The sequence below is a fragment of the Procambarus clarkii genome, chromosome 1, assembly GCF_040958095.1.
Source record: "Procambarus clarkii isolate CNS0578487 chromosome 1, FALCON_Pclarkii_2.0, whole genome shotgun sequence".
In the NCBI taxonomy this organism is placed as follows: domain Eukaryota; kingdom Metazoa; phylum Arthropoda; class Malacostraca; order Decapoda; family Cambaridae; genus Procambarus; species Procambarus clarkii.
The window spans coordinates 48624605-48641507 of NC_091150.1; the positions used below are offsets into that span (position 1 = coordinate 48624605).

Consider the following 16903-nt stretch of genomic DNA (forward strand, 5'->3'; position numbering starts at 1 on the left):
ACCTGAGTGTTCCCTGCACCTGTATACACCTGAGTGTTCCCTACACCTGTATACACCTGAGTGTACCCTGCACCTGTATACACCTGAGTGTTCCCTGCACCTGTATACACCTGAGTGTTCCCTGCACCTGTATACACCTGAGTGTTCCCTACACCTGTATACACCTGAGTGTACCCTGCACCTGTATACACCTGAGTGTTCCCTACACCTGTATACACCTGAGTGTTCCCTGCACCTGTATACACCTGAGTGTTCCCTACACCTGTATACACCTGAGTGTTCCCTGCATCTGTATACACTTATAGCTTATCGTGGCTCAGCGGTTTCAGGCGTATGCTTGAGTTTACCCAGTAAGCGGGTTCGAATCCTGCTCATAGCTCCTCCTACTTTACAGAAAGTCACAGCTTTATAACGACAGATTCTTCTCAGTCTTTCTCCCAGACTGTCCTCCCTATAGGTTCCCCAACGTCAAGAAACTGTCGTACTAAAGTGCCCATTTTCCTAACCAACCAGGAGACCCAACAAGAGAAAACGGGATGATTTTTCTAAGCCTATAGGTAAAGTATGTACGTCAAGGTGCGACGCTCTATTAGGAGGACGGGTCGCTTCTTAGATACAGAGACACAGGGAAATTGGACAGGTTATTGGACAGTCCGTCTGTACAGGCCGCGGCCTCTTGATCTGTCACTGTGAAAAAAAATCCAAATTCTTTGTCTAACCAGATAAGTAGTTACCCAAGCACCCACTGACCTACGTCGAGCTCCACGCATTAAGGACGTGGATATTTGTGAGCCGTTACTCTTCTTAAATAGGTTGCATTTGTATCATCTGTTACGATATCGTAGAAAACGCCACTTAAGTGAGTGATCCTACGAGAGGCTAGGACGGATCGAGCCCCAAACCTACCTACGAGCCCAAGCAACGTCCCTATTCAACCTGTCCTCGACTCAAGTCCATTCCATCCAGCGGTCGACCCCCATCAGACGCATTCTTAAATTTTAACATATTGTTCATTCAAAACAGGAATTTTCTCCAATATACATTAATATTATAATATATTAGCATATTGCGCATATATATAGGCATAGGTTTGGTTAGGTGTTTAGGTTCTGTTGATGATTATTTGTATTTGTAGTACGTGGGTGAAGCATTTACAGCGTTGTGGTTCGAACAAAATTCGTCAGTGAAGCACTTGTTCCGGAAGTGTTCGAACGTCATCAGTTGTGAGTCGTGTGTAAACCGTTTTTCAATCATAAACAGCGGGTTTGGCGGAGGGATGGAATCACTTTTGGGTCTGTGTTTGGAGGACGGGCTGGCCTATAAGCTATCGAGGAGATGGACGAAACACAACAGGGTTACGGTGTTCCATTCACCTGGGCTCCAGGAGCCTGATTCACGAAGCAGTTACGCAAGTACTTACAAACGTGTACATCTTTCCTCAATCTTTGACGGCTTCGGGTACATTTATTAAACAGTTTACAAGCATGAAAACTTCCCAATCAACTGTTGTTATTGTTATAAACAACCTTCTGGTGCTTCGGAGCGCATTAACTGTTTAATAATTGTAAACAAAGTCGCCAAAGATTGTGAAAAGATGTACAGGTTCGTATGTGTTTCCGTAACTGCTTCGTGAATCTGGACCTAGGAGTCTCAAACCGCTGACCACACGCGTGAGGCCGGAGCTCTAGCCACTGGACTATGAGTAGTCTTAATAAGGAAAGTTTATAGGATTATGGTGCTTTATTTTTTTTTAAACTAAAACGTCGCCTTTTTAACGGATTATGAAAATTTGACGTGTCAAGGTGAGATAATGCGTCGGGTGACGTGCACGGGTGACGTGCAGGGATCGTCCCCGGTGGCGGGGATGGGTTCGAGGCTGCCATCAGTCACGCCCCGTCTTAATTATTCACTGGCAACCGCTCCTATGTCAGGTGTAAGCGGTAATATTCTGCCTGAGGCTTCAGTCGTCGGGGGGGGGGGGAGGGACTAGGGAAGCCCAGGGTGCTGCAGGTGCTTGAGTGTGCGTGTTTTTTTATATACCTTCTATATACATGCCACACCTGTGACAGGTAAAAACAATTTTTTTTTTAAACAGTGCCATCTGTTGCACGTAAAAGCAACACATGCTGTAATCTCTTAAAGTTCTTTTCCAATTGCTTTGAAATTTTGACACAACGTTCTATTCGAATACACATATGTTTTTATATACGTACTATGTAGATGCCACACCTGTGACAGGTAAAAGCATTAAAAAAAAAACAGCACCATCTGCTGCACATAAAAGCAACACACGCGATACTAAATATGTTACAATTCCATTTCAAAATTTTCGATTGCATTGATAAATTGATTTTTTTATATGTTTCGATCTATTTTCATTTGATTTAATTATTTTGTGTGACATTGTGTTGGAATTAAGCTGTGTTGTTTACCATACCATTCATTTCATGAGTATTGTTTATTTTTTAATTGTTTTCATTTCGTTTTTTTTAACTGTTCTTTTATTTTTCAGTGATGGGAACATCAGATCATTTGATGTTCCCATTTTTCAGTGATGGGAACATCAGATCATTTGATGTTCCCATTTTTCAGTGATGGGAACATCAGATCATTTGGGAATGCATCGGACGAAGGTGTGGAGAATGGTGGGGATGACGAGGGGAGGGGGGGAAGGAGGAATGGTGGGGCAGGACTGGGAGACAGGGGAGGGTTGCTGTGACTCACGCGTTGCTGAGCCACAGCAATGCGTGGCTGGGTACAGCCAGTATATAATTATATATATATATATATATATATATATATATATATATATATATATATATATATATATATATATATATATATATATATATATATATATATATATATATATATATATATATATTAAATATGACCGAAAAAGTAAGATTAATAATTCTAAAACGAATTTTCTCAATATTTCTTTTCACTGTTTATGGTAATTGAAAAATCAATTCTCCAAAATTCATTTTTATTTCTAGTCTGACGCGACCCTTGCACGCGATTCGTAATAACTTACATTTTCAAAGACTTTTAGTTTACACACACAACTATAACCTGCAAACACTAAACAGAGTTCTTACTACGCTATAATTTAAACAGCTTTCATTTTATTTTATACCCGCATTTTGGGTGAGGTGATATGTTACAACAGTTTTGGATGAGGTGACCAAAACTTTCAACACAGGACAGAACACGAAACAATGGGTATAAATTGGGTAAATTGAAGGTAAGAATGGAAGTAACTGCAGAGGACCTATTGGCCCATATTTCTTGATGCTTCTACATTGGAGCGGAGTCTTGAAGTGGGTAGAATATAGTTGTGCATTAATTGGCTGTTGATTGCTGGTGTTGACTTCTTGATGTGTACACTGTGTGAATATATATATATATATATATATATATATATATATATATATATATATATATATATATATATATATATATATATATATATATATATATATATATATTGTTGAATATGACCGAAAGGGTGAGAATAGTAATTCTAACACGAATCTTCTCAATATTTCTTACGTTTTTCTTCACTGTCGAGGGTAATTGAAAAATTAACTCTCCAAAATTCATTTTTTCCATTTTTATTTTTGGTCTGACGCCTAAAAGCGTTTCGTAAGGCTTCTTACATTTTTCAAAGACTGGTTTACACATAACATACATCATGCTTTTATTTGTTTTGGGTGAGATGATATGACACAAAAGTTTTTGGATGAGGTGGGTATAAATTGGGTATGAAAACATAAGAATGGAAGTAACTGCAGAAGGCCTATTGGCCCATACTTTCTCTTGCTGCTTCTATGTTGGTTCGGGGTCTTGAAGTGGGTAGAATATAGTTATGTGTTAATTGGCTGTTGATTGCTGGTGTTGACTTTTTGATGTGTAGTGCCTCGCTGATGTCGAGTCTCCTGCTATCGCTGTACCTATCGATTATTTCTTTGTTGCTTGTTAAGATTTCTCTGGTGATGGTCTGGTTGTGAGAAGAGATTATATGTTCCTTGATGGAGCCCTGTTGTTTGTGCATTGTTAATCGCCTAGGAAGAGACGTTGTTGTCTTGCCTATATACTAAGTTCTTTGGAGCTTACAGTCCCCAATTGGGCATGTGAAGGCATAGACGACGTTGATTTCCTTCAAGGCGTTCTGCTTGGTGTCTGGGGAGTTTTTCATTAGTAGGTTGGCCGTTTTTTGTTTTTATAGTAAATTGCCAATTGAATTCGATTTCGAATTCGCTCGAAATCGAATTGTCAGATGAATTCGATTTCGAGCATACAGCTGTTCGATGGTACTCCATTGACCCAGAGGGAAGATGTAAGACCTGGCGGACAGCTTGAGGCCGGAGTCAGGCAACATCACCTCACCCTATCCTTCGTCGCTCCCAAAGTCACATAGTATAAGACTATATAACAAAGAAGACTACCGAGTTCCTCATTAAAAACAGCCCGAAGCCGACGGAGAACCTTTACAGCAGTCGAACGTGGTATACATGTACACCTGGCCCCCCCCTCCCCCCACGAAGGATGTAACCTTCAATCTAAGTACATGGGCATGACGTCGACCAAGCTGACGAGGCGTTTGACCTGTCATCTTCAATCAGGTGCCCCTAAAAATCACATGAGACAAGCCCATGACATCACCCTAACCAGAGAAATGTTGAATAAAAACACTTGCATAATAGGCAAAACTCAGGATGTAAGAAGATTACAAAGTCTTCAAGCCATTCGTATAAAAGCCCAACAACCCACCATAAATACCCAAATAACGGAACTATTCACCTCCACCCACCACGAGAGTAAGAACATGACCGGAACACGAAGATGACAACGTTATTGTAGTGGGCGTCACTGTAGAGGCTGTACACAGGTATGTCGGAGCATAGACCTCAGAACACGACTCAGCAGTGCTTCTCTCTCAGCAGTGTCTAGGGAAAAAACACTGTTGTATACATCGACACAGTAGTTGAGGAATATGGAGTAACCTGGGCACAGGGGCCCGTGAGTCTTACACTTACAGTATGTCAAGCTGGGTGTAACTGCTGAGTCAAATATACTCACTTCAATTTTTTTTTCTGGAGTGCTTTGTGGAGTGCATCACCATTGTAACATCATTGTAACATCATTGTAACATCACCATTGTAACATCATTGTAACATCACCATTGTAACATCATTGTAACATCACCATTGTAACATCATTGTAACATCACCATTGTAACATCACCATTGTAACATCATTGTAACATCACCATTGTAACATGATTGTAACATCACCATTGTAACGTATCAAAATTTGGAGTAAGGAAGAAAACTCAGAGTGAGGGAGGTAGAGAGGTGGAAGGGAAGAGTGAGGAAGAGTGGTCAGGTGAAAGGGAAAGTTTAGAATGAGAGAAAATGGGAGAGGAAGGAAAGTGCTGAAGGAAAGAGGTAGAAAGTGGGAAAGTGCTGCCACCTTCCATTCAAGAGATATTTATAAGAGTAGGAATGGAACGTGTCTGTACCACAATATTAACTGATGTTATCACTTAACAACTGTACTCGTGTAAATCACATAGTCAAGACTCTTTAAGTCATAATATTTAGCAAGTAAATTTCGGGGTGATCCCCACTCTAACTTTCACTATCCAAGATCTAGGGATCAGAATACCAGACAATTTAAAAAGTAAGTTAATCTGTTATATATTTACTATTACATATTCACTCACATGGGTATCATAATTCAACCTTATCACTTGATGTTCAGATGTCAACATAAATACACAATTTGAGTCATCATGTAAGAAATTAAGAGCAATTACAGCTGACTGCTCCTGAAAATGACACACAACTTAAATATGTAAACATCAACCTTATACGTTCACTCTCCAAAGTGTGTGAGAATATGATCGTAGAGAGGGGGGGGGAGGGTAGGGCTGAGAGTCCCTACCCAGCCTGGGACAGGTCTAGTCTGGGCTGCTGGAACCTCTCAGGTGTGGCGAGGCTTCTCTCTCTCACTCTGTATATCTATCTGTTCTGAAAATCAAATGTACAGTTCCATGGGTATTTAAGGGGGAACCGGGAGCTAAACTTCGCCTTCCAGAAGACAGCCTCTGGCTATCTTCCTACCGCACCTAGATAGCGACTTGTGTGATGGAAACAAATGGCACCCGTCTACAGTTATCAGTTTAGCAGAGAGCGAGGTCACCTGAGGCGACCTGACCTCTACTCAACCTGTGAACATTAACACTTGAAAGATGGGACTTTATCAATGCTCAGGGCCGACAGTCTGGCGCCGCCAATATCCTGTGTGACTGACTCTACTTGCATGACATTAATAAAACTATTTATGGTGTTACAGCTTAATCCTCTGAGGCAGCTGGTGGTTTAGCCGAGCACAATCTGTGCCGTGAGCGAGCGGGTCACGCCCCATGTCCGCCAGCTCCAGTGAACGAACCTCTCACTACCTTACAGCTGAACATTTACCTCAACTGGATGGCTGCACAAACCTTAACTGCCTCTTGCACTGAGGCATCAGGAAGCAGCTGACCATTGCATTCCCACCCAGCAACATGCACTGAAAAGTTCAGAACGACTCCTTCGTTAGTTCAACGAGGCGGACGTGCCAGGAAGCGAAATGAGAAACGTTATGAGGTGATAGGTAATGGATGTCATTTGGGGGCCTCCGGCCGCTGCCTCCTGATGTTTGACAATCAGATGAGGTAAAAATGTAAAAAAAAAAAATCCTGTTTTGGGAAACCGGTTTGCCATACCCAGGTCCCACTATGTCATCGTCTGACCTTCCGCCAGGATGTCACCCACAATGTGTCACCTGACTCCCGGGGGCTGTTTACTGCTGGTGAGTAAGGCGAGGTGCCCAGGTGCCGTGTTCCCACCTGCACCGCATAGTTGGCATCCATCAGTCTCTGGAGACTATGGAGTTGCGCTCTGGTTGTCGGTCTGGAGTGGCCTCTCCAGGGCGCAAAGCCGGGGTAGGTTGATATGGGGGGAGAAGCTGTTACCCATGCAGCAGTCCCCCCCCCCTTTCCACGGCGCCGAACATCTCCACAGGAAAGGCAAATGCCAATACAATTGGTTCCAGCGCCGTCGCAGGAACTGTCAGGACAAGGTTGAAGGCAACAACGAACTGCCCCCAGGGGCTCCAGCTCCGGAGTTGACCTCGAGGTTGGTAAAAGAAGGAACATGGACTCGAACCCGGAGACCGCCGTGGTCGGGGCCGGAGAAGAACCACCCCAGCAAGGGCAAGAACGACCCCAGCCTCCTGAAGCAGAGCCTGGGGGCCGCACGAGCCCCAGGAGGTGGACGTCCCGGTCCCGCACCTACGGGTTCCTGACGGAGATCGTCACAGCCCTCCTTCACTCGAGGCCCGCTTCCTTCATGACCCACCAGATGGAAGATCAATAATTATTACTTACAACAATTATTATTGTAATTAATATTATAATAACAATATAATTAATAATTATAACCGTAAAGAGTAAACATAACTCTAAAGTATGCCACGTATGACCTTGTATACCACGTATGTCAGACCAATCCTGGAGTATGCAGCTCCAGCATGGAGTTTACATCTCGTCAAGCATAAGACTAAATTGGAAAAGGTTCAGAGGTTTGTCACCAGACTAGTACCCGAACTGAGGGGCATGCGTTATAAGGAGAGACTACGGGAATTTAACCTCACGTCGCTGGAAGACAGTAGAGTTACGGGGGACATGATCACCACATACAAGATTTTCAAAAGAATCTATAGGGCAGACAAAGACTTTATTTAACACAAGGGGCACACACACTAAGGGACACGGGTGGAAATTGAATGCCAAAATGAGTCATAAAGACATTAAGAAGATTTGTTGTAGTGTCAGAGTAGTTAAGAAATTGTAGGCTGACTCCGTACACAGTTTCAAAAGCAGATATGATAGAGATCAGTAGATTCAGGAACCTGTACACCAGATGAGAGGCGGTACCAAAGAGCCGAAGCTCAACCCCCCACAAGCACAACTAAGCGAGTACAGTACACAGAGAAGCACAGAATACAAGAAGCACAGAAGCCATGGAGAAGCAGACCGTACACAGAGTACCAGGAAATGAAGAAAATGGAAACAAATACAAACTGAGCATAAGACAACCACCAACATAAAAGTTCTGTCACCCTAAAGTAAACAACAACAACCTCACTATATTAGGAAGAAAGTGAAAGTTTAAATACAAAAAGTTAAACTTTCTAATTTCAAACTTTCGGCGAGAGGGGGGGGGGGGGAGACCTTCCCTAGATCTTGGGACCAGACAACACTGACAGAGGGACCAGACAACACTGACAGAGGGACCAGACAACACTGACAGAGGAACCAGACAACACTGACAGAGGGACCAGACAACACTGACAGAGGGACCAGACAACACTGACAGAGGGACCAGACAACACTGACAGAGGGACCAGACAACACTGACAGAGGGACCAGACAACACTGACAGAGGAACCAGACAACACTGACAGAGGAACCAGACAACACTGACAGAGGGACCAGACAACACTGACAGAGGGACCACACAACACTGACAGAGGGACCAGACAACACTGCCAGAGGGACCAGACAACACTGACAGAGGGACCAGACAACACTGACAGAGGGACCACACAACACTGACAGAGGGACCACACAACACTGACAGAGGGACCAGACAACACTGACAGAGGGACCACACAACACTGACAGAGGGACCACACAACACTGACAGAGGGACCAGACAACACTGACAGAGGGACCACACAACACTGACAGAGGGACCACACAACACTGACAGAGGGACCGGACAACACTGACAGAGGGACCAGACAACACTGACAGAGGGACCACACAACACTGACAGAGGGACCACACAACACTGACAGAGGGACCACACAACACTGACAGAGGGACCGGACAACACTGACAGAGGGACCAGACAACACTGACAGAGGGACCAGACAACACTGACAGAGGGACCACACAACACTGACAGAGGGACCACACAACACTGACAGAGGGACCAGACAACACTGACAGAGGGACCAGACAACACTGACAGAGGGACCAGACAACACTGACAGAGGGACAACACAACACTGACAGAGGGACCAGACAACACTGACAGAGGGACCAGACAACACTAACAGAGGGACCAGACAACACTGACAGAGGGACCACACAACACTGACAGAGGGACCACACAACACTGACAGAGGGACCAGACAACACTGACAGAGGGACCACACAACACTGACAGAGGGACCAGACAACACTGACAGAGGGACCGGACAACACTGACAGAGGGACCACACAACACTGACAGAGGGACCGGACAACACTGACAGAGGGATCAGACAACACTGACAGAGGGACCAGACAACACTGACAGAGGGACCAGACAACACTGACAGAGGGACCACACAACACTGACAGAGGGACCACACAACACTGACAGAGGGACCAGACAACACTGACAGAGGGACCACACAACACTGACAGAGGGACCAGACAACACTGACAGAGGGACCGGACAACACTGACAGAGGGACCACACAACACTGACAGAAGGACCGGACAACACTGACAGAGGGATCAGACAACACTGACAGAGGGACCAGACAACACTGACAAAGGGACCACACAACACTGACAGAGGGACCACACAACACTGACAGAGGGACCACACAACACTGACAGAGGGACCACACAACACTGACAGAGGGACCAGACAACACTGACAGAGGGACCACACAACACTGACAGAGGGACCAGACAACACTGACAGAGGGACCACACAACACTGACAGAGGGACCACACAACACTGACAGAGGACAGAGGGACCAGACAACACTGACAGAGGGACCACACAACACTGACAGAGGGACCACACAACACTGACAGAGGGACCACACAACACTGACAGAGGGACCACACAACACTGACAGAGGGACCACACAACACTGACAGAGGGACCAGACAACACTGACAGAGGGACCACACAACACTGACAGAGGGACCACACAACACTGACAGAGGGACCAGACAACACTGACAGAGGGACCACACAACACTGACAGAGGGACCACACAACACTGACAGAGGGACCACACAACACTGACAGAGGGACCACACAACACTGACAGAGGGACCACACAACACTGACAGAGGGACCACACAACACTGACAGAGGGACCACACAACACTGACAGAGGGACCACACAACACTGACAGAGGGACCACACAACACTGACAGAGGGACCACACAACACTGACAGAGGGACCACACAACACTGACAGAGGGACCACACAACACTGACAGAGGGACCACACAACACTGACAGAGGGACCACACAACACTGACAGAGGGACCAGACAACACTGACAGAGGGACCACACAACACTGACAGAGGGACCACACAACACTGACAGAGGGACCACACAACACTGACAGAGGGACCACACAACACTGACAGAGGGACCACACAACACTGACAGAGGGACCACACAACACTGACAGAGGGACCACACAACACTGACAGAGGGACCACACAACACTGACAGAGGGACCACACAACACTGACAGAGGGACCACGACAACACTGACAGAGGGACCACACAACACTGACAGAGGGACCACACAACACTGACAGAGGGACCACACAACACTGACAGAGGGACCACACAACACTGACAGAGGGACCAGACAACACTGACAGAGGGACCACACAACACTGACAGAGGGACCACACAACACTGACAGAGGGACCACACAACACTGACAGAGGGACCACACAACACTGACAGAGGGACCACACAACACTGACAGAGGGACCACACAACACTGACAGAGGGACCACACAACACTGACAGAGGGACCACACAACACTGACAGAGGGACCACACAACACTGACAGAGGGACCACACAACACTGACAGAGGGACCACACAACACTGACAGAGGGACCACACAACACTGACAGAGGGACCACACAACACTGACAGAGGGACCACACAACACTGACAGAGGGACCAGACAACACTGACAGAGGGACCACACAACACTGACAGAGGGACCACACAACACTGACAGAGGGACCACACAACACTGACAGAGGGACCACACAACACTGACAGAGGGACCACACAACACTGACAGAGGGACCACACAACACTGACAGAGGGACCACACAACACTGACAGAGGGACCACACAACACTGACAGAGGGACCAGACAACACTGACAGAGGGACCACACAACACTGACAGAGGGACCACACAACACTGACAGAGGGACCACACAACACTGACAGAGGGACCACACAACACTGACAGAGGGACCACACAACACTGACAGAGGGACCACACAACACTGACAGAGGGACCACACAACACTGACAGAGGGACCACACAACACTGACAGAGGGACCACACAACACTGACAGAGGGACCACACAACACTGACAGAGGGACCACACAACACTGACAGAGGGACCACACAACACTGACAGAGGGACCACACAACACTGACAGAGGGACCACACAACACTGACAGAGGGACCACACAACACTGACAGAGGGACCACACAACACTGACAGAGGGACCACACAACACTGACAGAGGGACCACACAACACTGACAGAGGGACCACACAACACTGACAGAGGGACCACACAACACTGACAGAGGGACCACACAACACTGACAGAGGGACCACACAACACTGACAGAGGGACCACACAACACTGACAGAGGGACCACACAACACTGACAGAGGGACCACACAACACTGACAGAGGGACCACACAACACTGACAGAGGGACCACACAACACTGACAGAGGGACCACACAACACTGACAGAGGGACCACACAACACTGACAGAGGGACCACACAACACTGACAGAGGGACCACACAACACTGACAGAGGGACCACACAACACTGACAGAGGGACCACACAACACTGACAGAGGGACCACACAACACTGACAGAGGGACCACACAACACTGACAGAGGGACCACACAACACTGACAGAGGGACCACACAACACTGACAGAGGGACCACACAACACTGACAGAGGGACCACACAACACTGACAGAGGGACCACACAACACTGACAGAGGGACCACACAACACTGACAGAGGGACCACACAACACTGACAGAGGGACCACACAACACTGACAGAGGGACCACACAACACTGACAGAGGGACCCACACACAACACTGACAGAGGGACCACACAACACTGACAGAGGGACCACACAACACTGACAGAGGGACCACACAACACTGACAGAGGGACCACACAACACTGACAGAGGGACCACACAACACTGACAGAGGGACCACACAACACTGACAGAGGGACCACACAACACTGACAGAGGGACCACACAAACACTGACAGAGGGACCACACAACACTGACAGAGGGGACCACACAACACTGACAGAGGGAACCACACAACACTGACAGAGGGACCACACAACACTGACAGAGGGACCACACAACACTGACAGAGGGACCAAACAACACTGACAGAGGGACCACACAACACTGACAGAGGGACCACACAACACTGACAGAGGGACCACACAACACTGACAGAGGGACCACACAACACTGACAGAGGGACCACACAACAACAAATAACTTTTACTTTTAAGATAAAAATAGTAAACAAATAAAATAAAGTAAAGTGAGATATATGAGGATCTAACACCATAAATAGTTTCAATAAGAGGTATGACAAGAAACAAGAGGACCGGGAGCTTGAGCTCGACCCTACAACACCTCGCTGGTGGAGGTGTTGTAGTGACCACTACACACGGGGGTGTTGTAGTGACCACTACACACGGGGGTGTTGTAGTGACCACACACACACGGGGGTGTTGTAGTGACCACTACACACGGGGGTGTTGTAGTGACCACACACACACGGGGGTGTTGTAGTGACCACTACACACGGGGGTGTTGTAGTGACCACACACACACGGGGGTGTTGTAGTGACCACTACACACGGGGGTGTTGTAGTGACCACATACACACGGGGGTGTTGTAGTGACCACTACACACGGGGGTGTTGTAGTGACCACATACACACGGGGGTGTTGTAGTGACCACTACACACGGGGGTGTTGTAGTGACCACTACACACGGAGGTGTTGTAGTGACCACATACACACGGGGGTGTTGTAGTGACCACTACACACGGGGGTGTTGGCAGGGGAGGCCGCCCCCCCCCCCCAACCCACCATTTACATTATTCAATACTTCTCATATTTTATTTACCTATAAATGGTAGAGCATCGCCAGCCAGTGTTCGTATGTCAGGCTTTGTGTTGCGTGTTTGAGTGTCTGAGTGTGTTGTGATTGTGTTTAACTGTTCGAGTACTCACCTAGTTGCTCTTGTCTAGTCGTGTGCCAGGGATGAGCTTCGGCTCATTGGTCCCGCCTCTCAACTGTCAATCAACTGGTGTACAGGTTCCTGAGCCTACTGGGCTCTATCATATCTACATTTAAAACTGTGTATGGTGTCAGCCTCCACCACATCACTGCCTAATGCATTCCATCTGTTAACTACTCTGACACTGTAAAAATCTTTCTAATGTCTCTGTGACTCATTTGGGTACTCAGGGTACTCCTTGTCAATTCCCCTTAGAATTTTATATGAGGTGATCATCTCTCCTCGGGGTTTTCTGTCTTCCACCTTCCTAGCTGTGTCTTCAAGCACAACTAGGCTAGTACAACTAGGTGAGTGCACACACACACACAGACACACACACACACACACACACACACACACACACACACACACACACACACACACACACACACACACACACACACACACACACACACACACACACACACACTAAGACCTGGAACTTCAAGAACAAGAGGTCATAGATTTAAACTAATTAAACAAAGATGCCGAAGAAATATCAGAAAAATTAACTTTCGCAAACAGAGTGGTAGACGGTTGGAACAAGTTAAGTGAGAAGGTGGTGGAGGCCAAAACCGTCAGTAGTTTCAAAGCGTTATATGACAAAGAGTGCTGGGAAGACGGGACACCACGAGCGTAGCTGTCATCCTGTAACTACACTTAGGTAATTACACACACACACACACACACACACACACACACACACACACACACACACACACACACACACACACACACACACACACACACACACACACACACACACACACACACATTACGCGGGCGCGGAGAGACATGAACACATTAGCCATGACCTCTAGGGAAGCCGATGACAGGATATGAATTTATTTGATCTTTTAGAGAGTTAAAAAGCTCGAGCAGTGCTTGTCGGGTGTTTGAATGTCAGACTTTGTGTTGTGTGTTTGAGTGCCCGCGTGTTGCGAGGGTGTTGTCCTTGTGTGTTGCTGGTGGTGATGATCCAGAGTGTGGTCGTGCGTCCAGGGGTCGTGCGTCCAGTGGTCGTGCGGCCAGTGGTCGTGCGTCCAGTGGTCGAGCGTCCAGTGGTCGTGCGGCCAGTGGTCGTGCGTCCAGTGGTCGTGCGTCCAGTGGTCGTGCTGCCAGTGGTCGTGCGTCCAGTGGTCGTGCGTCCAATGCTCGTGCGTCCAGTGGTCGTGCGTCCAGTGGTCGTGCGTCCAGTGGTCGTGCGTCCAATGCTCGTGCGTCCAGTGGTCGTGCGTCCAATGCTCGTGCGTCCAGTGGTCGTGCGTCCAGTGGTCGTGCGTCCAGTGGTCGTGCGTCCAATGCTCGTGCGTCCAGTGGTCGTGCGTCCAGTGGTCGAGCGTCCAGTGGTCGTGCGTCCAGTGGTCGTGCGTCCAGTGGTCGTGCGTCCAATGCTCGTGCGTCCAGTGGTCGTGCGTCCAATGCTCGTGCGTCCAGTGGTCGTGCGTCCAGTGGTCGTGCGTCCAATGCTCGTGCGTCCAGTGGTCGTGCGTCCAGTGGTCGTGCGTCCAGTGGTCGTGCGTCCAATGCTCGTGCGTCCAGTGGTCGTGCGTCCAGTGGTCGTGCGTCCAGTGGTCGTGCGTCCAGTGGTCGTGCGTCCAGTGGTCGTGCGTCCAGTGGTCGTGCGTCCAGTGGTCGTGCGTCCAGTGGTCGTGCGTCCAGTGGTCGTGCGTCCAGTGGTCGTGCGTCCAGTGGTCGTGCGTCCAGTGGTCGTGCGTCCAATGCTCGTGCGTCCAGTGGTCGTGCGTCCAGTGGTCGAGCGTCCAGTGGTCGTGCGTCCAGTGGTCGTGCGTCCAGTGGTCGTGCGTCCAATGCTCGTGCGTCCAGTGGTCGTGCGTCCAGTGGTCATGCGTCCAGTGGTCGTGCGTCCAGTGGTCGTGCGTCCAGTGGTCGAGCGTCCAGTGGTCGTGCGTCCAGTGGTCGTGCGTCCAGTGATCGTGCGTCCAGTGGTCGTGCGTCCAGTGGTCGAGCGTCCAGTGGTCGTGCGTCGTGGTCGTGCGTCCAGTGGTCGTGCGTCCAGGGGTCGTGCGTCCAGTGATCGTATGTGTTCGAAGTTTCTATTGGAACGTAAAGGCTTATTAACGTCCAAATGCACTACTGCAAGTCTGCAACAAGGCCTACGTCCCGTACAGGTGTTGGCATCAATGTTATCAATATGAATTATATTAATTCAAGTATACAGTTTTCACACTAATATTTTATGTTACGCTCATGTTAAAATACAAAATTGGGATATTGTCATTTAAACATTTCTTGCTAGAGTTGCAACGGATTGCAACACACACACACTTAAGAACAGCTTATATAAACGTTTGAAGTGATCTTTGTACCTTGAGGTTGAGTTACACACAGCACGAGGGCCCACCGTGCTTGTCAAGACACGGATTGTGGTTCCCATTGACCCCTCGTGTCTGCTGATGCTTCCTCAACTACTCTGGCGTCTGCTGATTAAGTGCACGCTCCAGTGCAAGCTTGCTGTTATGGCATGTTCCCCCTGCATGCCTCGTGGAGTAGAACTTTCCCTCATAAATCAGTGAACCTCCTGACTTCAGCTATGTAAGTTCAGAATGTCTAAGGTTGAGGGAAAGTCTAAGTAAAATCCTCCAGTTTACTGGGGCGAACTTATCTACGCGTCACGGCTTATATACAACAAACAACTCTACACACTCACAACCAAATAACAATGAAGTAAATTAATACAAAGCTCAAGTCATTAAGAAAAGATCACCTAATAACATAGTTACACCAGACAGGTCAAGACTGGGAGGTTGTCAACATGATGGGTGGTGTGGGGAACTGACCTGTGAGATGTATATTTAATGAATTTATATGAATTTGTATAGAATTTATATTTACATTAATTTATATATTTCGATAGCAAATTGTATGTGGTTTAAGCAGATTGTATTCCTGCAAATTCTCACAAATCGATCTCCTTACACATTAGGGGAGGGGGAGAGGTTATATTGTTTATATATGCAGCCAATCAAAACTACAGTATTAACTACATATATTAGTAATTAAGATTTGGAGGCCTTATCTTATATGGCTGATTTGTCCTGGACAACCAGTAGGCACACCGATGAATAAGCCAGCTCCGCCTTGTGAGTGTGGCTGGCCCCCAACTCATGTACTGGCTACTAGGTTACTACTGATTCTTCTACCTTTTCAATTGTTCCTGTCAAAGGGCACTTGCAATAATAGCAGGAATCCTATATATATGACAGTTATAACAGAGGAAATATTAGTATATTATAAGATAAGAACCAAGGAATAATTACCTGGATTATCTCGCTGCCGCGTGTTCAAACCGGAAAATAATCCTATCTACTTAACGTTACTGGCTAGGAATGACTAGATAAGATTTTGGGAAGACGATGATGACCTGCATGTTGAAGATGGAAGAAGCACTAATTTAC

The 16903-nt window shown here is 47.3% G+C and overlaps 1 protein-coding gene across 1 annotated transcript; it reads left to right on the forward strand.

Annotated features, from left to right (window-relative positions):
• Positions 1-7205: 7205 nt before the first annotated feature.
• Positions 7206-15522, forward strand: LOC123754482 (keratin, type I cytoskeletal 9-like). Its single transcript, XM_069322305.1, has 2 exons — positions 7206-7264; positions 14346-15522. Exons 1-2 carry the CDS (start codon positions 7206-7208, stop codon positions 15520-15522), a joined length of 1236 nt encoding a protein of 411 aa, XP_069178406.1.
• Positions 15523-16903: the final 1381 nt, after the last annotated feature.